Source organism: Macrobrachium rosenbergii, chromosome 45, assembly GCF_040412425.1.
Source record: "Macrobrachium rosenbergii isolate ZJJX-2024 chromosome 45, ASM4041242v1, whole genome shotgun sequence".
NCBI classification, from domain to species: Eukaryota; Metazoa; Arthropoda; class Malacostraca; order Decapoda; family Palaemonidae; genus Macrobrachium; species Macrobrachium rosenbergii.
The window spans coordinates 20,817,138-20,842,014 of record NC_089785.1 but is presented as its reverse complement, the minus strand read 5'-3'; the positions used below and the strand labels follow the sequence as shown (position 1 = coordinate 20,842,014).

At 38.0% G+C, this 24,877-nt stretch overlaps 1 protein-coding gene across 8 annotated transcripts in view; it reads right to left on the bottom strand.

Annotated features, from left to right (window-relative positions):
• Positions 1-24,877, bottom strand: part of gro (groucho) — a 39,695-nt gene that overhangs the window by 13,866 nt on the left and 952 nt on the right. The window contains exons 1-8 of one of the 8 annotated variants that reach the window (XM_067088647.1): positions 24,766-24,871; positions 20,623-20,664; positions 12,900-13,003; positions 9,512-9,575; positions 8,359-8,403; positions 8,008-8,070; positions 7,497-7,571; positions 6,108-6,383 (exon numbers count right to left, since the gene is read on the bottom strand). In XM_067088647.1, the coding sequence (XP_066944748.1) occupies positions 6,108-6,383; positions 7,497-7,571; positions 8,008-8,070; positions 8,359-8,403; positions 9,512-9,575; positions 12,900-13,003; positions 20,623-20,664; positions 24,766-24,768 (672 nt within the window). In that variant the 5' untranslated portion in view covers positions 24,769-24,871. Of the gene's footprint in view, positions 1-6,101; positions 6,384-7,496; positions 7,572-8,007; positions 8,071-8,358; positions 8,404-9,511; positions 9,576-12,899; positions 13,004-20,622; positions 20,665-24,765; positions 24,872-24,877 lie in introns of those variants that run through there. The other 7 variants (XM_067088644.1, XM_067088646.1, XM_067088652.1 and 4 more) reach the window with 7 other exon arrangements.

Below are 24,877 nucleotides of genomic sequence, written 5' to 3'. Positions count from 1 at the left end.
TGCGAAGGCGTGACCGGACGGCCAACAAGTTCCAAATGATTTACGTCAGTTCCTGCCACGTCTGTGATCTTAACTAGCCGTGTCCCAATTATATTCATCCAATTTTACACAATTCGCCCAATTTCTCCTACTCATCAGGGTCCTAATCTCTTCTCCCCTTGGCCCAATAGGTCCTCAAATCCGTTACCGGGAACACTACGCAATCTAAACCTATACAGAAAACATTCACGTCCTCTTCACGTACGTAACCCGTTTACGTCTTATTAGAGTACGTAAAACATTCACGTCTTATTCGAGCACGTAAGGTATTCACGTCTTGAGTACGTCACATTCAAGTACGTAAAACAGTCACGTCTAATTTGGGCACGCAAAAAAGTCACGTCTAATTTGGCACGTAAAACATTCACTTCTTATTCGAGTACGTAAACCATTCACGTCTTATTGAAGTACGTAAGCCATTCACAATTATTGGAGTAAGTAAAAAGTTACGTTTAATTTGAGTACGTAAAACATTCACTTCTTATTTAAGTACGTAATGCATTAACGTCTTACCCGAGTATGTGAACCAATCACGTCGATTCGAGTACGTAAACCATTCAAGACTTGATACGTGAATCATTCACATATTCCAGTACGTAAACCAATCACGTCCTGAGTACGTAAAGCATCCACTACTTACTTGAGTTCGTAAAACATTGACTCATTTGGGTACGTAAAACATTCACGCCTTATACAAGTACGTAAACCATTACCGTCTTTATCGAGTACGTAAACCATTCACATCTTATTCGAGTACGTAAACCATTCATGTCAATTCGACTACTCTCTCCCATCAAAAGGCCGAACAACAGAATTATCAACCAAGGTCGCTTTGCCACTCTCATCTCTCCAATTATCAGATCATCGCCACCTTGCCATTTTCAATGATCGCGCCATCGATTGGAAGTCCGGGACTCGAATACCCAAACCCCGGGGGCCCTAAAAACAAAAAGTAAAATGGGACCCTAACTAGAGTTGACCGTGGATACGAAGTATATACACACAACAGATAATGGCCCTTCAAAAGATGCCATACATTGGGGGTGACAGCCTCTCTCTCTCTCTCTCCCTCTCTCCCTTTCAACAAAGGTGCTACCATTGCACAAGTTCAAAACTTAACATATATCACAAAACATGTAATATAAAATATAAAATTATAAAACGCGACATAATCCTCTTCCATATAACTACTTTGCCCTTCATAAATAAATATGGAACATAGGAATGCTACAATACTCTGTCGAGAGAGAGAGAGAGAGAGAGAGAGAGAGAGAGAGAGAGAGAGAGAGAGAGAGAGAGAGAGAGAGAGAGAGAGAGAGAGAAGTATACCACAATGTACTAACATTATTTTCAAAGACCAACTTCACACCACAAAAATTAGGGCAAAAAACCGACACTACTTGAGGCTCAAGCCAAATCTATTAGAATTAACTCTTTCTTTTCTTTCTCAAAACAAAAACAACAAAGATGTATGGTACCAGAATACAGTACAAACAACCCACTCACTTATAACTCTCTCTCTCTCACCATGTTTGCAAATCCCACGGACACACAACACACACCATGGCTCTCTCTCTCTCTCTCTCTCTCTCTCTCTCTCTCTCTCTCTCTCTCTCTCTCTCTCTCTCTCTCTGGTGGCCCTTATAATCCGATCAACAAAAGAGCAGGTAATCCATCCTTAATCACTTTGACTACCCTTCAACTCCCCCCAAATTGGAACGCACGCTAGAGAGAGAGAGAGAGAGAGAGAGAGAGAGAGAGAGAGAGAGAGAGAGAGAGAGAGAGAGACCCCACTGGCGTGTCCTGATAGGAAATCAAGTCACGTGACCAAAAAGCTAGTCACATAATTAAATATGTAGCAACATGTGATATCATAGGCGCCGGCAGCACGTTCAGTCATGAGGGTCACGTGACGTCACGCGGTCCGCACGTGTCGTTCAGGGGAGATCACGTGCGAGGATTATTAAGTTCCCCTTCGGAGGAGAGTCAGAGAGAGAGAGGAGGGGGCCCGCTGCTCCTCCAGAGGGGGAGAATTAAACTTCTTCAATTCGTCAATCCCATAAGTCACAGAGCCTGAGAAACGGGGCCTTAAAATGTAAACAACTCAGGAAATAGATTTTGAAAGGTGATAAAACCTCCGGAATAAACTCCAGTCAGAGAAACTGAATGGGATTCGTATGTTATGGCTTCTGGAAATGTATATTAAATACAACGAATTCTGGAATTAGGTCTTCAAGCCACATGTACATGAAATTTGTAATCCAAGATTAAAGAATGAAACATGAAGTCAAGGGGCCTTGAAATACACCTTACAAGTGAGACTCAGAAATTGATCTTGAAAATAAAGTCTGATTCTGGAACAGATATAAAAGGTGAGACTGAGAAGAATCTTTGAAAAGTCTGAATCTGGAACAGATCTAAAATGTGAGACTGAAAAGAATCTTTGAAAAGTGTGACGCTGAAAACCTACAAGTTGATCTTTAAAAAGACTGGTTTTGGAACAATGAAACTAAGAAAATGCTTAAAAAAAAGTCTGATTCTGGAAAAGTGAAACCCAGTAACTGATCTGAAATAAAAAGTCTGACTCTGGAAACGTGAAACTTAGAAGCTTATAAAAATATAAAAGTCTGATTCTGGAACAGTCAAACTCAAGAATGGCTTAAAAAAAATAACACTGAAACCCATGAAACTGACGAATAAAAAAAAAGGTGTCTGACATTGGGAGCACCGAAACTCAGAAACTAATTAAAAAAAATCTAATCCTGGAACAGACCTTGAAAGAAGATATCGACTCTGGATTGCATCACATCACCAAAGGACAGATCTCTGTATCAACGAACTACCTCCAAGACTTAACGAGAGACAAAAGGCCTCAGATGAATGGTCAGAGGGAATCAGTCGGGAGAATACCCACAATAATTGGAAGAGGAGCGAGGAGACACGTGATGATCACGGCAGTAATGGGAAAACTAGTCTCGATCTGACATTGGAGATAAGGAACCTAAAGTCAGGAAATGAGAAGGAAATTGGAAGTTTCTACCCAATGTCATCGTGGTGGTCCCTCTTTCATCCAAATATAATTAGGCTGTCACATCTACTTTTTTTTTTTGATAGGGCCAATGTCTGTGACTTTCCCAGGCCAACCACAACACCCGGAATCTCCCCCCAAAACCCCAACCCCACCACCCTTTAAATATATTACGCAAAATCACTGTTCATTTCAAACCGTGATTTTAAGGCCAGATACCCGAACGCGTAATCATAATTTTAATATGGGGAAATTACTTCCACAATTCGAATTGCAATTCTGAAACCAACCACCTAATAGAACGGTATTGGAACTGGTATCTGAAATTTCGACCAAAGGCCAAGCGCTGGGACCAACGAGGTGGTCACTCAGCGCTGAAAATAATGTTGAAACAATTGTTAGGAGAGGGTAGAAAGTTTGATGGAAGAAAGACAATATGAACGGAGGTATAGTAAAAGGAATAAAGGGGTTGCCAGCTAGGGGTAGAAGGACGTTGCAAAAAAAAAACAAACTCGAAGATGGATATGACATGATCAACATAATACTTAATAGTGCCCAACATAAAATAAATAAAAAACACACACACAAACAAGGGGCACTATTCACTTATTTCATTCCAAGCTACTGACGCAACCAGGGAGAAAAGTGACTAAAAATAAGTAAATAAAAAAAGTGGTCCACTGGTCCACGAGTAAAAAAATAAAAAAAAAAGACCACCCAAGGAGTATGAACAACTCTCCACGGAATAATATAACTTGTACCCCAATTGTCGACTGGGTATCATTATGCGTGTCGGGAGGGCAACGACAAAATAGATAACAAAAGAAAAAGAAAAAATAATAATAAAAAAAACTCAGTAAGTAGAACTCCCCCCCCAAAGGACCGTCGTGCACTAAACCAAGGGTAATGAAAGATGATGATGGCCTGTTAGAAGCCATCTTTAAAAGGCAACAATGAACTATTAAGCAGACGGCTCCTTTGGTTTTATTCTATTTTACTACGTGGGTACAAGTGGTTGGTTTAAGCAGTGGTTCTGCTGCTAAGAGTTTTTTGTTTCGTTTCGCGTCTTTATACAAAATTCCACTCACTTTATGCCAGTTTAGCTAAACGCTGAGAAATAAATCAATAAATATACAGTATATATACATACACACTGTATACAAACATATTTCTCTTCAAAACGACCATTCAATCTCAATTACAAACTGCTGCTCTGGAGAGAGAGAGAGAGAGAGAGAGAGAGAGAGAGAGAGAGAGAGAGAGAGAGAGAGAGAGAGAGAGGGCAATGGACAATGAATGACAATAGGTTCCAATCGACCACCCATGTTGCAAATCCTTGAGACAACAAGGGATTCTCTCTCTCTCTCTCTCTCTCTCTCTCTCTCTCTCTCTCTCTCTCTGTGATCATGCACCCCTCACACAAATCTACTTGAGGCCAATTTTCCGTGCGAAGTGACACAGAACTCGAGCTTGAATAACCCGCATTCGTGGCTTAAATACAAGGCTAAAACTTACTGGCCGGAGCAAAAGTAGCAGTAGCAGTGGTAGTAAAAATAAGCAAATACAAATTATAGACTGCAATTCTGGCTTAACTAAATAAAAGGTCCAAGGTCCAATGGATTCCGCCAACAAACTAACCAAATAACAACGGATCCTGCCAACAAAGTAACCAAATGACAACGGATCCTGCCAACAAAGTAACCAAATGACAACGGATCCTGTCAACAAAGTAACCAAATGACAACGGATCCTGCCAACAAAGTAACCAAATGACAACGGATCCTGCCAACAAAGTAACCAAATGACAACGGATCCTGCCAACAATGTAACGAAATGACAACGGATCCTGCCAACAAAGCAAATGACAACGGATCCTGCCAACAAGTAACAAATGACAACGGAGTAACCAAATGACAACGGATCTTGTCAACAAAGTAACCATGACAAATGCCAACAAAGTAACCAAAACGCCAACCAAGTAACCAGATGACAACGGATCCTGCCAACAATGTAACGAAATGACTACGTATCCGCCAACAATGTAACGAAAAGACTACGTATCCTGCCAACAATGTAATGAAGTGACAACGGATCCTGCCAACAAAGCAACCAAATGACTAAGGATCCTGCCAACAAACCAACCAATTGACAACGGATCCTGTCAACAAAAATACAAATACTGGGTCCTGCCAACAAACCAACCTAATGACAACGAATTCCACCAACAAATAACCAAGTGATAATGGGTTCTGCCAACACGCTAACCAAATGAAAAGGAATTCCACCAACAACCTAACCAGATGACGATGGGTTCTGCCAACAAAACCAAATTACAATGAATTCCACCACTAATCTAACAAGGTGACAACAGGTTCTGCCAATACGGTAACCAAATGAAAAAGGATCCTGCTAACTGGCTAACCAAGGGACAATGGATCCTGCCAACAAAGGAGCCAAATGACAATGGGTCCTACCAACTAGCTAACCAAATGACAACAAATTCCACCAACAATCTAACCACATGACAATGAATTCCACCCTCAAGTTAACCAGGTGACAACGGGTTCAGCACACAAACTACCCAAACCAAATAAAAGAAACAAATTCCAACAATCAAACCAAATGACAACAAACTCCACAAGCAATCTAATCAAAGTTACCAAATAACAACGAATTCCACCACCAATCTAAAAAGACGACAACGGGTCCTGCTAACAAGCTATACCAAATCTGCCCTAAACTGGAAAACTGCAGTATCTGCAAAAATAAAAACTGAGATAAATGGTTGAGCCGCAGTTTTCCCTTGCCTTACTACTGATTCTGCAGATACTGCAAATGGGACCCCCTAAATAAAGCACTGAAGAATCATTTTGAAACTGCAGTAACTTACGTATTAGTGTTTCACAGGCCCCAACAGGTGGCATATCTCAATTTCGAAACTTTTGCAGACACTGTAGTTTTCCATTTTAGGGCAGAACTGACACCGGACTCCAACCACCACAAAACTAAGTAAAATGACAAGAGACAAACAAACACTCACCGCCGCTCTATCCTCCAGGAGCGCAGCCGCCGCCGCGCGGTCTTCGGGCCTCTCTCTCTTGTCGTCGGGTCTGGACAGGTCAGGCTTCCCCAGGACCGACAGCGGATGGGCGGGGAGCCCCATGAGCGACGCTGAAGAGACCGCCGACAGGAGGCCGGGGGGCGCGGCCGTCGAGGGCGGTAGGCCAGGCATGCCGGGGAGAGTCGGGTGGGGCGCCATGGGCAGGGTGGGCGCGTGGGCGCCGTGGGGGATGCCCGCCTGGGCATGCATCTGTTGCTATGCCACAAGAATGGGCGGAAGAGATGGGGAGAGGAGCAAATTAAAAATGGACGGTTTATTAATTTATTAAATAAATATATGTTTCAATTAGCACAAGACAAGTGACAGATTGATATGTATTCCTCATAATTCTATATTCAACATTTAACACTTTCCCCCCCTACTGGGGGTTGGGTCTACAGAAAAACAAGCATTGGTCACTGGCACATTCACGTTTACTGACTTTCTCTTCCGAATTATACTCGCTTCCATTCTCTCAACATGAACACACCATATCAAATCACACTTAAACACTTGCCTCTCAAAACTCTTGCTTTCTTACCTCGCCAACTTTCCCCAGTCTACTGTCAACCATTACATTTATCCCCCAAATATCTATGAGAATCAACTACTTCCATTAATCCAACAAGGATTTCAAGTTACTTTCATCGTCCCATCTTCCAGGATCCCATTCAAATTCTCATCATACAAACACTGTCATTCACTATGCCCATTCCATCACGAATCATTTGAAAACACCAACCACTCCTTATTCCATTCATCTAGTGATCTTGATCTTGCTTCACAAACCAAGTCACACATCTTCTTCACCTCTGAGCCCACTTCTACACCAAACCAGTCAAAATTCATACATTCTCACATCATTTTTATCATTAACACTTTTAAATCATTTTAACAAATGAACATCTACACCATACATCCAACCAAAGAAACTAAAACATCTCATGCCCACTTTTACACCAAACTAGTCACTCTCCCCTGTGCAAATTCACATTTTCTCACACCATTTTAATCAGGAACACTTTTAAATCATTTTAACAAATGGCCATCTACACCATACATCCAATTACAGCCAGTAAAACATCTAAGACCCACTTTGTACACCACACCAGTCACTCTCCCATGTGCAAATTCACATATTCTCACACCATTTTCATCAGGAAAAATTTTTAAAATCGCTAGCAAATTACCACGTACACCATACATCATCCTCAGCACCACCCACACTGCATGTATATCAATTCTATCAGAAGCTTTTATCAGGTCCATGTATTCCACATTTAGGCTATCTCAAAGGTATACTCTAATATACTAAGATCATGGACCTACCCCGATGATGGCATTCAGCTCGGTCATAGTGACCTGTTTCGCTCTTTCTACAGCCGTTGCTACCTGCTGCTGGTGCTGAGGAAGGTAAAATGAAAAAAAAAAATAAAGTGAATGAAAGTGAATTTACAGTAACCTGAAAAAGTTCTTCACAGACTTTCCTCGTACAAAAGCTAACATCTGTACATACATTCTACAAAAGATTACCTTGTGTTCACTTTAGTGTTTAAAAACAAAAAGGGGGTTAATTTGTCAAATTTAAAACCAGTGACGGGGGGCATTTTACACAAAGATCATCACCACTTGTGAATGCAGTCTTTCGTTACCGGGGCAAAGTGGCAGACAGATTTCTTGACTACCAAACGCCCCACCAATGAAAAAAAATTAAATAAAAGCCAGTTACAAAAAAAAGGAGGGGAGGGAGGCAACAATTAAAAAGGTAACAGAAACAATGACTAACTAAAACAAACAAACAAACGTTGACGGAATTCAACCAGACAGGAACTCCTCTTACCTCTTGGGACAGAAACGGAAGGACCTGGGCTATGATGGCACTCAGCCGTTTTGCAATCTCGGTCTGTCAAAAAATAAAGATTTCTCCTGAACTTTCTCAAATTATTTCCTTGTTTTCTCATGAAATACCAACAACATTTACAACTAAATACTCAACTGGCACTCAAATGGAATCTATAACAAATCAGTAAAAAAATCTGACCACTTAAAAGGACATATTCTTTCTTGCAAAGGGTTAAAACTATCGAAATACAGTACATATTACGATGGCCTCTGACTGAACAAATATATAAACAATTTCATAACTACAAAACAATACTTAACAATTAGGAATTATGCACATAAGACTTACCTGTTTATGCATTTCGACGTTAAGGCCATATGACATTTCATAATACTGAAAAAAAAGAAACATCAGGCATTAAATTTCCAAGTGTTTATGATAAACTTGCCAGCACACTATAATAAACATTACAAAATTTTTACTATTGCATTTAACCCCCTAAAGTCCGGGAACTGATATGTAAGTTACTTTGCAAAATCCACGAAGCCTAAATTTCTTAGCCAACCGGGACCAATACAGAAGAAGGGGATAGATGTAACTTACAAAAAATTATCTACATTCCTTTAAAAAAAAATTGGTGGTTCCCCAGAGGGGTAAGGAGGTAGGGGAAGATAACTTCTATCTGGTAATTAGAAGGGATAAACTGCCTTCCCTTGAACCCACTAAATACTCGACACCATCTGAGTGGGAGCTATCCATTACACCCATACAGGCCTAATTACCTATTAACTCTAAGGGGGAAAAACTTTCTCCATAAACTTGAAAAGCTCATTTCAGAGGGAGCCGAAGTATTAATGCTCTCATTTACTCTGTTTCGTCTATTTACTATGCAAAGTTTTTTTTTTTATGGAATCCCAATTCGGCTTTGTTTATTTATTTACAAGCAATAAAAAATATCAACTTATTTCTATAGTCACATATGAGTTTTAACAAAAATAGTTTCTAACTATACTACTTAAGTCTCAGTAATCATATTTGCAAGATGATTCTATGAATGCATGACTTCTTTTACAACTTGAAAAATTATTTAATATCCCTGACGGTACTTCAGGTAATTTATTTTATCAATGACGGTACTTCAGGTAATTTATTTTTATCAGTGACGGTACGTCTGGTATTTTATTTTTATCAACGACGGTACTTCCAGGTAATTTACTTCTATCCCTGACGGTACTTTAGGTAATTTATTTTTATCAGTGACGGTACTTCAAGCAATTTATTTTTATCCATGACGGTACTTCAGGCAATTTATTTTTATCAATGACGGTACTTCAGGTAACTTATTTTTACCAATGACAGTACTTCAGGTAATCAATTTATATCCATGACGGTACTACAGGTAATCAACTTATATCCATGAAGGTACTTCAGGTTATAAATTCATATAGCCTATGTCCATGACGGTATTACAAGTAAAAATAACTGACGAAAGATTCCTTACCATAACATAATGTCTCTGCATCTCAGTCTTTTCGCTTGCTAATTTTTCACACTCTAGTTTTAACCTGCGGGAGAGAAAACACAGAATTACGGGCGATTCGAGAGAGAGAGAGAGAGAGAGAGAGAGAGAGAGAGAGAGAGAGAGAGAGAGAGAGAGAGAGAGAGAGAGAGAGAGAGAGAGAGAGTGAGTCCTGTCACTTTGCTGATTAGCATCGACTAACAAGATCTGAAATTCTCCTCCTATCGATGGGTTCCCCTAAAACCCCCGGTCCATTTAACATAAACTCCTGTCTAGGTTTCCCTAAACTCCTGTCTAGGTTTCCCTAAACTCCTGTCTAGGTTTCCCTAAACTCCTGTCTAGGTTTCCCTATACTCCTGTCTAGGTTTCCCTAAACTCCTGTCTAGGTTTCCCTAAACTCCTGTCTAGGTTTCCCTAAACTCCTGTCTAGGTTTCCTCAAACTCCTGTCTAGGTTTCCCTAAACTCCTGTCTAGGTTTCCCTATACTCCTGTCTAGGTTTCCCTAAACTCCTGTCTAGGTTTCCCTAAACTCCTGTCTAGGTTTCCCTAAACTCCTGTCTAGGTTTCCTCAAACTCCTGTCTAGGTTTCCCTAAACTCCTGTCCAGTTGCCCGTAACTCCTGTTCAGTTGCCCCTAAACTTCTGTCAAGTTGTCCCTGAAACCCCTGTCCATTTTCCCTAAACTCCTGTCTAGGTTTCCCTAAACTCCTGTCTAGGTTTTCCCAAACTCCTGTCTGGGTTTCCCTAAACTCTTGTCTTGTCCAGCTTTCCCCAAACTCCTGTCCAGGTTTCCCAAACTTGTCCTAATTTCCCTAAAATCCTGTCCAGTTTTCCCTAAAATCATGTCCGGATGGTCCTAACCACGTCCCAGTTTCCCTAAACTCCTGTTTAAGTTTCCCTAAATCACTGTTCAGGTTTCCCTCAAATGTCTAGGTTTCCCTAAACTGCTGTCTAATATCCCTAAACTCTAGTATTCTAAGTTTCCCTAAACTCTTGTCCAAGTTTCCCTAAACTCTTGTCCAAGTTTCCCTAAACTCTTGTCTAAGTTTCCCTAAACTCCTGGCCAGTTTTTCCTTAAACTCCTGCCCTAGTTTCCCTAAAATACTATCTAGGTTCCCCTAAATTCCTGTCTAGGTTTTCCTAAACTCCTGTCCTAGTTTCCCTGGATAACTGTCCAGGTTTCCCTCAACACCTCTCCAGGTTTCCCTAAACTAATGTCCATTTTCCCTAAACTTCTGTCTAGGTTTCCCTAAACTTTTCCCAGTTACCCTATACTCCTGTCTAGGTTTCCCTAAACTCCTGTCTAAGCTTCCCTAAATAACTGTCCAGGTTTCGCTCAACTCCTGTCTGAGTTTCCCTAAACTCCTGCCCCAGTTTCCCTAAATTCCTGTCTAAGTTTCCCTAAACTCCTGTCTAAGTTTCTCTAAACTCCTGTCCCAGTTTCCCTAAACTCCTGTCTTAGTTTCCCTAAATTCCTAAGTTTCCCTAAACTCCTGTCTAAGTTTCTTTAAACTCCTGTCCCAGTTTCCCTAAACTCCAGTCTTAGTTTCCCTGGATAAGTGCCCAGGTTTCCCTCAACACCTGTCTAGGTTTCCCTCAACACCTGTCCAGCTTTCCCTAAACTCCTGACTAGGTTTCCCCAAAACATAAGTCCAGTTTTCCCTAAAATCCTGTTTCAAACTTAACATCATTTGAGTTGGGGGTTTTATATACGGTTCCTCCACAACCGAACTTGGGTTTGATTTGGGAAACCCAATCTATCGCCTTCTAAATACACACACACACATACACACATATATATCTCAAATTTTATTTCAACTACAACAGGTGCCAACGTCTCACGCAAGTGGAAAAACTACGCAGCAACATTGTCCTAAAAAATCTACTTATTGTAATCATTGATAACGATGACCGGCCCGGTCTGGAGGCTTCACGAAATCATGATAATGATCAAGTGTTCATCATTAATGATGAAGCAATACGGCAGGTGTTCTTTGGTGCTGAGTAAGAGGATTTGTACAGCAACTTTTAACCACCATGGAAATCAAGAACTAGCTTACCCTAGTTACAACAACACAGCTATGTAACTAACCACCGAGAGAGAGAGAGAGAGAGAGAGAGAGAGAGAGAGAGAGAGAGAGAGAGAGAGAGAGAGAGAGAGAGAGAGAGAGAGAGAGAGAGACTGTAAAGCAACTTTTAACGAACAGGGAAACAGAAATTACCTTGTTACTCCAAAGTTACTATATCAACATACCTAACAATCCACAAGAGAGAGAGAGAGAGAGAGAGAGAGAGAGAGAGAGAGAGAGAGAGAGAGAGAGAGAGAGAGAGAGAGAGAGAGAGAGCATTATTACAAACAGGGCACTTTACCGGTCAAACCAAACATTTTCAAACACACGAACACAAACTGACCGAAGGGTCAATTAACTGTTTTGCAACAAACCGCATACACAAAGAGTTCAAGGTGTTACCAATATAAACAGGTCAATTTTACCACAAAACTACTGGGAATCATTTTTGCTTCGTGTCTGTTAATGATATTACACGTTGCCATCCTCGGCAAGGAAACGAGGTTTAAATACACTGATGTCTGTGCAAAATATCTCAAGAGTTACTGACAGGTATCAACGAGTTACTGACAGATATCAAGAAGTATTGACATTTCGAGTTATTGGAGGTATAAAGGTATAAACAATTTATTAACAGATATCAACGAGTTACTGACAGATATCAGTGAGTTAATGACAGATCACCTTGTTACTGACAGGTATCAACGCGTTACTGACAGATCTCCAAGTTATTGGTAGGTATCAATCAACGAGTTATTGGCAGGCATCAACGACTGCCCGATATCAACGAATTACTTGTATATATCCCCGAGTTATTAACAGATATCAACGAGTTATTGACAGGTATCGACGATTTATAGACAGATATCGAGTTACTGACAGACACGCAAAAGTATTCACGAATTATTCTCTATTTTCCTTTATTATATTTTATGAGATTCGAAGCTTCATAAAATAATCACTTCCTAAAAAATATTACCTTTAATAGTCTCCCATCTGATTCAAGGTAATACGTTTACAGTCCTTTCTTGAGAGAGAGAGAGAGAGAGAGAGAGAGAGAGAGAGAGAGAGAGAGAGAGAGAGAGAGAGAGAGAGAGTCAGAGGTATTTTTAACAAATGAAAATATATTGTAACAATTAATGTGAAACATTAGTTAGTTACTTTTTACTTACATTTACAAGCTACCTAAGAGAGAGAGAGAGAGAGAGAGAGAGAGAGAGAGAGAGAGAGAGAGAGAGAGAGAGAGAGAGAGAGAGAGAGAGAGAGAGAGAGAGAGAGAGAGAGAGAGAGAGAGATACTCACGTATGGTACTGGGTTTGGAGAAAATTGAACTCCTCCTTAATTCGATCACACGTCTCCGCTATAGTGAACTTGAGCTGACCCGGTCCCGCAGGAGCAGGGGGACCCTGGAATGAGAAAATAAATAAACATTAATTATCTGAAATAATCAAGTAAGAATCTAAATGAATGAATAAATAAATCTGTGCTGAGTATGTGATGAAAAGTAAAAGAAGGATGTGAAATATATGGATAAATGTTATCTATTAATAGTTGAATATATATATATATATATATATATATATATATATATATATATATATATATATATATATATATATATATATATATATATATATATATATATGTTCACCATCAAATTCCTAAAGTATAGAGAATACCTTACAACCAAAGGGAATTTATCAATCTATACGAGTACCGGTATATCTCTCTCTTTTATCAACATATACATATAATTATATATGAATATATATAATACATATATGGATACTGTACAACTCTTTATAATAGAAGAGAACATTATACCCGTTGTTTTTCCATCACACGCGCACACAAAAATAAAAAATTGAACCACTCCAAAACAGAAAAAACCACTCGCGTCAAATGAAAAAAAAAAAATACATATAGAACGCTGTGGTAAAACAATAGGTATAGAACGCTGTGATAAAGACAAATTCCTATGTAGACTATATCTACCCTCCGGCCCCTTACACGCAAAACCAAAGTCCCCAATATAACACTTGTCCCACCACCTCTGACACGGGTTCTCAAATCGAAGCAAGACACAAGTTAAAACCAGTGATCTACGCTCTCGCTCTCGCTCTCTCTCTCTCTCTCTCTCTCTCTTGTTGGGTCGTTTGGAAGATGGGATACTGGTTTTACCTTTAACCTTGGGTTTATGGAAATGTAAAAGGAAAACGGTTTTTGAGAGAGAGAGAGAGAGAGAGAGAGAGAGAGAGAGAGAGAAAGAGAGAGAGATTCCATCCATAATTTGTCATTCTATACTAGAAGGAACTTTGAGAGAGAGAGAGAGAGAGAGAGTGTTCCATCCATAAATATAACAATCTCTTCCAATACTGATTCTACACAAGGAACTGAAAAAGTGGAGAGAGAGAGAGAGAGAGAGAGAGAGAGAGAGAGAGAGAGAGAGAGAGAGAGAGAGAGAGAGAGAGAGATCCATAACAAATATGACTCACTCTCTTACAATGTTGATTCTACACTAGAAGGAACTGAAAAAGTGGAGAGAGAGAGAGAGAGAGAGAGAGAGAGAGAGAGAGAGAGAGAGAGAGAGAGAGAGAGAGAGAGAGAGATTTACTGCCCACTTACACCCAAAGCACCCATTAAGAGAATGACTGACAAATAAAACTTAGGGCATCGTAAGTGTGAATATAAGTACCATTGAAAGCCAAGCAGCCGACTGCATTTTCAATGATACGTCGTATCCAAGACGTAACAACGGCCTTTAGGCTGCATGCTTTAACAGAAAATAAACACTAGGAGACGGTATAGATAAGATTAAAATCTACTGAAACCTGTATATATCCATACCTAGGTCAACAATCAATAAGACCTTGGTAACAAACCTTTCCAGAATTCCACTGAAATTCGACCGTCCAAGCTTTCCAACGCCACGATGGTGGATACAAATCTCAATCATTCACCTCCAACGCCAGAATGATGGATACAATAACTCAATTATTTACCTCCAACGCCAGAATGATGGATACAAAAACTCAATTATTTACCTCCACCGCCAGAATGATGGATAGAAAATCTCAACTACTTATCTCCAACGTCAGAATGACGGTCACAAAATCTCAATCATTTCTCTAACAGAAGTCATTTCCAAAACCAATCAAAAACGCAATAACAAACGCCATCTGATTCTACGAACAAGACAATGGGAAAATATATATATATATATATATATATATATATATATATATATATATATATATATATATATATATATATATATATATATATATATATATATATAACTAGCCCAGAGAACGTCACATAAAACAAATGAAAACCGATTAAAATGATACGCCTCACGATTTGACTTATTACTTCGAATGAAAGGCGGACCTTTTACCAACACCTGGCACGGGTTAAAAAAAAAAAAAAAAAAGTATATAAAAGACATCCACCATATTGCGGGAAAAATGATCCCCAAAATAATATATTTGGCAGAGCATAATTTTATTTTTAAGGCACACATCAGATTGCATAAAAAAATCCCCAAAAATAAACTTGGGCAGTTAAAAAATGTAAAAAAAAAAAAAAAAAAAATTAATAGGCATACATCAGATTGCAGAAAAAATCCCCAAAATAATATTTTGGCCGAGCTAACCAAATTTTTTAAACGCAGACAAAACAAAAAATCCCCAAATACATTTGGCAGAGTTTAAAAACTTTTAAAGGCTCAATAGGATTAAAAAAAATAATAAAATATTTAGCAGAGCAAAAACTTTTTTTAAAGACAAACCAGATTGAAAAAAAATCCAAAAAATATTACATTCAGCAAAGCAAAAAAAAAAAAAAAATTTTTAAGACGCACATCAGATTGAAAAAAAATCCCCAAAAGATAATTTGGCAAAAAAAAAAATTAAAAGGCACACATCAGATTGGGAAAAAAAATCCCCAAAATAATACATTTGGCAGATCAAATAAAAAAATTTAAAGACATCAAATAAAAAAAATACACTAGGCAAAACTGAAAAACTTTATTTTTTTAAAGGCCCGCACCACATTAAAAAATCTCCAAACTAATAAACTTGGTAGAGCTTTAAAAAAAAAAAGGGCACTAAAAAAAAAATCCCTAAAAAAGAGAAAAACAATCCCACGTGAACTGGCTTTCTCCAACAGGCAATCAATCTCCTCACCTGTGAGAGAGAACACACACACAGGTCCTATTTGAACAATTTTTTTCTTTTAGCCATAATGGCAACAGGTAGAGAGTATGCTATCAATGGCGATTCGCTGTACATTACCTACCGCAGGTGTTATCTGCGAAAAACACTTGTTCTACACAGGACAAGTGACTACAGCGGTTATTTCCAGCGTTCTGTGACAGTCTGTTATTTCCAATGTTATACTTCCAGTGTTGTAGAACAGTTCGTAATTTCCAATGTTATATAACAGTTTGTTATTTCAATGGGTAACAAATTCAGGATAATGTAATATATTACATACATACATACATATATATTATATACATACATACATACAAACATACAATGTAATATAGATAAGTATACAAACATACAATGTAATATAGATAAGTATATAATTAATTATTCAATCAGTAAATAAATGTGATCCACAGTCTGTCAGAGAGAGAGAGAGAGAGAGAGAGAGAGAGAGAGAGAGACGTGTCACGCATTTTGATCAAAACTTCCACTTGACAAACTTACGACTAAAATTTATATATCCACCACTAATCACATATTACATTTAAACTTTCCACTTCCGGCAGCCATGACCACAACAGCTGTGACGCCAATCAAACCACCAAATCAAGTCACTTCCCCCCCCTCTCTCTCTCTCTCTCTGCCAAGACGGAATCTTCACGAAATTATTCCTTCTCACTAATTCAGGACTCGGGTCGCCAACTTATTCAGCATTACAAGCCCAGGAGAATTTCGGGTCCGCCTTGTCCCTCTAAATTGTGGACGAGACCCCCCACCCCCTTCTCAAGGTTCCTTCAGCCACGGATGCATAATAACCATGGACGCCTGGCTAATCTGGTGCTTGCAAAGGAAGGTTTGTTGGAAAATATCTTTGGGTCGGAGGTGGATTATCAAATGGACTGATAAATATGGCAAAATCGACTGTACCCACGAAATATTCCTACTGGAAAAAACGAGAGAGAGAGAGAGAGAGAGAGAGAGAGAGAGAGAGAGAGAGAGAGAGAGAGAGAGAGAGAGAGAGAGAGAGAGAGAGAATCAGCTTTTCTCAACTAACCTGACTGTAAATATATTGCCTTAAAACAGCATTTATATACTTTATATATACGAAGTAGGCTAACAGAGAGAGAGAGAGAGAGAGAGAGAGAGAGAGAGAGAGAGAGAGAGAGAGAGAGAGAGAGAGAGAGCTATTCTTAACTGATCACTGTCAATATATTATCTTTAATTTATTTTACATGTATAGATATATTATCTTAAGGAATCAGCTTTTCTCAACTATACTGTAAATATATTATAAACAGCATTTATATATATATATATAGAGAGAGAAGAGAGAGAGAGAGAGAGAGAGAGAGAGAGAGAGAGAGAGAGAGAGAGAGAGAGAGAGAATCAGCTATTCTTAACTAATTACTGTCAATATATTATCTTAATGACACAATTTATATTTACATGTAGAGAAGAGAACAGAGAGAGAGAGAGAGAGAGAGAGAGAATCAGCTATTCTTAACTAATTACTGTCAATATATTTACCTTAAGACACATTTTACTTTATATGTAGGAAATAACACATACAGAGAGAGAGAGAGAGAGAGAGAGAGAGAGAGAGAGAGAGAGAGAGAGAGAGAGAGAGAGAGATTCTTTCATTTTTCGGTTCCAGAGAATTCTTGTGATTTATCTCTCTCTCTCTCTCTCTCTCTCTCTCTCTCTCTCTCCAATCTCCCCGTCCATGATACATCACATCTGTCCATCATCTGTCAAGTTCGGCCGAGTTTAGGAACCCAATGACGGGACCGGCCCCTACCTCTTTAAACACGTCAGAGTGACATCTTTAAATACCCTTGAATCACACCTGAACCGGCCGGCCATCCTCTCTCTCTCTCTCTCTCTCTCTCTCTCTCTCTCTCTCTCTCTCTCTCTCTCTCTCGAGGGGATAATGTAGTCTGCTATTTTTCTTTTTATACAAATATTTATGAACGACTTATTTATATACTATAAATACACTTATATATACATATATATATTAGGCACCTGGCAGATAGTCGACTGTGAATGGTACTAACAGGGACGTCATCGAGAATCGAAAGATTAACACGGCATCGGAGCAAACCGTATTACTGAAAAGGACCCACAGAGAGAGAGAGAGAGAGAGAGAGAGAGAGAGATTCCATGACGCTACCACCACCACCACCTCTTCAAAAATCACTTGCCATTTCAATCCAGACTTTTCTTGCATCAATTGGCCTCTCTTTTCGTCCACTTAGCCGCGTAGGGAGGCGCCCTTCCTCCCTCCCTCCCTAATGACACCACTCTCCAGCCTTCTCCCCCATAACACGGCTGGCTCTCTCTCTCTCTCTCTCTCTCTCTCTCTCTCTCTCTCTCTCTCTCCGGTGGCAGAGTTCAGTGTAGTACCATGCGGCTCGGGGAGGACTGACCAAATGTTTTCCAGAATAAAACGTTATAAACTCTTAAAAAAAGTAATACCTTCTGTGAGAGAGAGAGAGAGAGAGAGAGAGAGAGAGAGAGAGAGAGAGAGAGAGAGAGAGAGAGAGAGAGGCTACCTAAATTATAACCATACACACACACACACACATGGCCTACAACCCTCGTAGAAAACGTAGAGGCCTCTGGACGAATATAAGTAACAACAGAAATCGAACGTAACATAACGTCGTTCTATCAGGGTAATGCCACACGAATTTAACATATAATAAAAAGAACTAACACCACTAATAGTCGCTAAAACTAGAACCAACTCGTTAAGGAGTCGAAAAGGTCGTTCTCCCAATTCACACATTCACGCCGGTATTAAATGGCTGGCAACAGCAGCTAATGAATCGGAGAGAGAGAGAGAGAGAGAGAGAGAGAGGAAGAAACTGTCTTGGAAGCACGTGTAGAAGCAACGCGGAGTGGGAGAGGACGGGCGGGGGGAGAGTGGGGGAACCTCCAACGCCCTTCCCCACCCCCCCAAAACCCCTATCAATGCGCTAAACACTTTCACACCCACACGGCGCACAAACACACACACAAACACACAAACGTACACCAGCACATTCACACCCGCCCGATTGGCTTGTGATTTATCGTCCAGGTGGGTTCCTCGGTTGAAAGCTGGGAGCGATGGACGAAACTCCCGCCACGACGAATGCGGAAGGCGCCCTTCCGTGTTTTACTTGTTTAAGTCTTTTTTCTCTTTTTTTGAGGTTCAGAGGCAGCGTAAAAACGTAAAGAGTGTTTTATGTTTGTTTAATCTTCTGAAGACAGTTTGCAAATGCTGAAGTTTAACGTCAGGTTTGCTTGCGCGTTTGAAAATGCACCTTGAGTTCCACCGGCTCGGCTTGTTGGCCAATAGCAAACTTAGGCCTACCTGCAAACTGACAGAATGCATTACTGACTTCAGAGCGGTTAATATTTGTTTACCCCTGTTAAATAAAGTCTGCAAACGCTGAAGCTTGACATAAAAACAAAAATAGTTTGCTTATCCCTTTGAGAACAAACCGTGAGTTCAATCAACTCGCAGCAAACTTAGGCCTACCTGCAAAAACGACATTAAAATCCATCAATAACGTAACACTTTATCCCTAGACTGAAGAAAAATTTGCAAATCCTGAAGTCTTGAAAGTAAATTGCTTACGCATTTGACAACAAGCCTAAGTTCATTCAACTCGCCACCCTGACCAACAGAAAACTTAGGCCTACCTGCACAAAACGACATTGAAAACCATCAATAAATTCCCTAGACTGATAGACAACCAGGCTCGCATGAATATAACATACGTCCAACTTATGGTACCGGACATCATAATAAAAAAAAAAAAAAAAGTGTTCAACCTGACGACCTGAACACCATGCGTGTTTATAATCCCCTTCCCACGTGGACAGGGGATACACGGCACGAATCTCATAATTAAAATCTACTTTGACACCCCTCATTAATCAGCGCTAAAATTAGCCCGCTTATCAACTAACCTTGTCCTGATTGTAGTGAAATTATACACTATGAATTTAAAACATATATTGACTGAATTTTAGTTTTTAAAAAACAGGGGGATTCGAATCTAAAAAAGTATATTTTTTTTTACAAGGGAATCACTTTCTTTAGAACACGAGGGTGAATGAATGTAACTACATTCATGTATTTGTTTGAAGCCGAAGTCTTAAATAAAATTTAAAATTAATGCAAACAGAAATAAACAAATACAGGTTTAAATGAAAATTTAACAAACTCAAATAATGAACAAATACAGGTTTAAATGAAAATTTAACAAACTCAATAAACAAATACAGGTTTAAATGAAAATTTAACTCAAACAAATACAGGTTTAAATAAAAATTTAACAAAACAAATAATAAACAAATAAAGGGTTTAAATGAAAATTTAACAAACTCAAATAATAAACAAATACAAGTTTAAATGAAAATTTAAAAATTCAACACAACAAAATCAAAGCCACTCTAAAAAAATTAACAAAGCAAAAATATAATTAAAAGCATGAAGAAAGGAGAGTGAAAAATATAAACGAATGATGAAAAGTTGATTAGGGAAAAAAAAAAAAATTTGAAAAGCAAAATGGGTTCAATAAAAGCCAGAGGAATATCAACAAACTAGGGAACAGAAAATAAAATAAAAGCAGATAAATAAAAAAACATGAAAAACTAAATGCAAAAAAATAAAAATAACTACTGAACAAAAACAAGGCAAAATACATTAAAATAAAAAATGGTGAAATAAAAAAACAATGCAAGAAATGGAAGAATGAAAGAATGTGATAAACAAAAACAAGAGACGAAAATAAAATAAAGGTCAAGACACTAACTTGGGAGGTCGATGGACGGTGATAGATTTGCCCTGGGACACCCTGAAAATGCCAAATTACTTTTAATTGGGGGCGAGGAACCACAAAAATAAATAAATAAATAGAGCCAAATAAATAAATAAAGGTAAAAAAAATCACTGAAAAAACTTGAATTTTCAATTAAGTCGAAAGAACTCAAGTGATAAATATATATATAAATAAAACCAAGTGATAAATAAATAAATATACAAATAAATAAAAGGGTATAAAATAAATGAAAAACTATTAACACTTTTCAATAAATTCGAACTACTCATATGACTTTGGGATTTATAAATCAAAACAATAATAATGACAAAATTAATACAAACTAAATAAATTTCAATAAAAAAAAAAATTATATAGGACGGTTTCACCTCAAAATAAAATCTACAAAATTCCTCGGACCGTAGTCAACCCCTCTACGGTTTCACTTACACGAATAAAATCCAAAAAATAAAATCCACAGCAGCTTTTAATTTTCAAAGAAAAACGCACGAATTAAAAAGGGTATTTGTGTGCATTTTCTGTAAATTGAGCACAATTCACATTTCCTAATCACTGCTGGTAAGTGGGGGGGAAAAAATAAACGCATGGTGACAAGGCATGTTATACAATCCTTAACAACTTGAATCATTGCCTTTGATGATACACTTGGCTAAGCAACCTTACCTCTAGAAGAAACAAATGAGGATCGTTCAATAGGTGAACCTTTAATGCAGTACGCTATAATAAACAATTATAATGAATCAGTAGCTTTGGAAAGGGGTACCTTAATACATTTATCTGATGTATTAATATTCAATAACGCACTGCCGAATGTTCTCTGGTCCCTACTTAAAGGCCTGGCGAATGTATGAGAGGGGGGGGAGAATGGATGTGACTTCAATAATCAACCTGCATTTGGCAGTTGATAAAATGGGCTCTGTCATATATCACGTCTCACTTAATCCTACTACAGTGAAATACACATACACAAAAAGTCTCAGTTGAAAATTATATGCTTTATAACACATGTCCTAATCTGTTAACGTTTACCACCTGTTAAAACTCACAATATGTTTACCTTTAACTATATATATATATATATATATATATATATATATATATATATATATATATATATATATATATTATTTTGCAAGACTCACAAGTTTTAGTTCAGCTCCAGAATAAAATACTACCGGTTAAGTCATGTTACTATATTATATACTGTACACAAACAAACATTTATATATATTTAATTTGTATATGTATATATATATATATATATATATATATATATATATATATATATATATATAATAATTTCAGCTCTTACTTTATACAGCAAAATTAATTTCCAGCTCACTTTTCTAAATAAATTATCAATTCTAAATAAATATATATATATATATATATATATATATATATATATATATATATATATATATATATATTATATATATATATATAGAGAGAGAGAGAGAGAGAGAGAGAGAGAGAGAGAGAGAGAGAGAGAGAGAAACATAACACCTGAAGAAAGAAAATTAATTCAACTTTTTACAAACCCAAGGTCACAGGTAGGTATATAAAATGAAAGAAAGCTATATCCTAAAGCACGTTCATTTGCCTCCAGGATAAAAAACAAAAAAAAAAAACGCTTCCATGCCTTCCCAGTTTTCTATGAAACGAACCCAACGACCTTTTAATGCCACCACGGGGCAAAGGCTGTGCGTGGGGATCTCTCTCTCTCTCTCTCTCTCTCTCTCTCTCTCTCTCTCTCTCTCTCTCTCTCTCTCATACAGTATTTTCTTAATTTAAAATATATGTGCTATATATATGTGTGTATATAGGATATATTTATACATACATATAGATATATAGGTATATATATATATATATATATATATATATATATATATATATATATACTGTATATATATACACAGTATAGCCTATATACACCTCAGTCGATTAAGTATAATACACATTTCACAGATCGGGTCAACACAGGCCACTTAACGTCACAGTATTACTTTTTATTTCGTATATAAATCTAAATTTTGTGTAATGTATTGCAAATAATTATTATTATTATTATTATTATTATTATTATTATTATTATTATAGGTCAATCTCTGAGTGACCCAACTTTCCATTTTAGCTTCGTTTCGTATACCATATACTCGCATCTCATTATGTTTCATATCAAATTTATTATATTAATTTCATCATTAAAAAATGCTCATAGCAGCACGAGTCTTAAAATGGAGAAACAAATCCACAGTTATTTAAACGTACATATATTTAAAACAAATACAGAGTTTTGTATAAGTACATATATTTAAAGATAAAACTACATTTAGCTTTCGGGAACAGATCAGATTCCCGAAAGCTATCTGTATAGTTTTATCTTGAAATATATGTACATATACATAACTAGATTTTTCTCAATTATCATCATCATTATTATTACTGGAACTAATGACTAATTATTATTGATATCACTGTCCATGATCTCTGAAGCTAGACCCATGAAACTCTCTGTACAGCGCAAGTTAAAGATTAGCAAAACTACTTTAGACCGATGCAAGATACTCTAACCACGAAGCATTTGATATTCTGAACAAATCACGTGCAAATCCAAAGCAAATATGGAGATGACATGCTCGACCTCTTCGGAGGAAACCTTAGCCAACAACACAGCCTCTAGCTACCAGCGATTCATATCACATTCACGACATTGCACAAACACATTGATAAACATTCAATTAATGACGGCGCTGCCTTCTTGATAACATAACACCAATTACGTATACAGTACACATTGCAATCAATGTTGACCTTTCCATTCGTGAAGCAATTTCACGATTACAATCGATAAAATTACAGGACCCCCTTTTTTTTTCGTAAGTCAATGTCCTAACCGGATTTCTACATGTTCATATTATTAAGGGGTGAATGCCTGCTTAAAATTCAAACTTATTTACCTAAAGAAATTCTAAGTATTTATTTACGAGCACAAGTTTCAACAATAATGATTAACCAGACAAGTGTATTAAATATGACATTGATTGGTTAACTAACAATTTAAATTATTCTGGTACCTATAGGACCGTGAGTAATTTTAGTATGAACTCTCCCAAAACTGTTGAGCATTGCTTACAATTTAGCCAAACTGAAAAATGTAAACGACTGTAAATTGTAAATGTAAACAATTAACTGTATAAATTGAAAAACAGCAATTTACATTAAAAAGTCTAATTTCCTGATAAAAAAAACCGGCATCTTATACCCTGGTCCAAACTCCCCCAAAAACCTCTGTTAAACACCATCAAACAACCTGTCGGTGTTACTCCTCCTCGGGCTATGGGTACCTGACGCCCCTAGAGATATCCCAACGCCCCTCTCCCCCCCAACACCAATTCCCGACCTCGAAAAACATGGCTTTATACCCCCATGTCGCAGCGTTGCAATTAAGCGGGCAACACTAATTGCTGAAACCAGGTGTGAGATGGGGTGAAGAGAGACTGGGGCGGGGGGGAGGGCCAGGGGGTAGAGTTTATGAAGGTCGGGACAGGGTGGGCACATCTTCAAAGGCTTCCCATCTTCCTCCCTCCCTTTTTTTTTTTCTCTTTCCATCTCTCTCTCTCTCTTCTCCCAACCGTGGGTCAGACCACGTGGTCCCCGCTGTAAAGTGGTGGGGCACAGTGGCCTCTCTCTCTCTCTCTCTCCCAGGAGGCCTCGGGGTGCGAGTGAGCTGGGTACCTGGGATGGTAGGGGGTAAGGGAGTATTAGGGAGAGGCTCAACGTCTATATTCTCACAAAGGTCTGATTTCATAATCACGCAAAATACTTTTGCTATGAACTGGACCTGACAAGGCATTCGTCAACTAAGACATGGCGTGAATTAACTGCTATTTATTTTCCACTTTAAACACTGCACCAAAATACTCTCTCATCTTTCAGCTTTTACTGATAATTAGGTAGCATAAATGGCCTTAAGCCTATTTAAAATGAAGCTAAATAACCAATAAGGTTTATATGATTCCAAGTCAATTCTTGCTACGTACTTCTTTATTTTTCCAATTATCTAGTTTCCCACATTGCCTATTAAAGTCTATTTCATTATACACTACTAACCATAGCTAAGACTTCACTGCAGTTCTCCAAAAATTAACATAACGGCTAAATGACTAAAGTCCGGGTCTTAACATAAGTCATGCGGCCGCCAAGACCGACTGGGTATGACCAC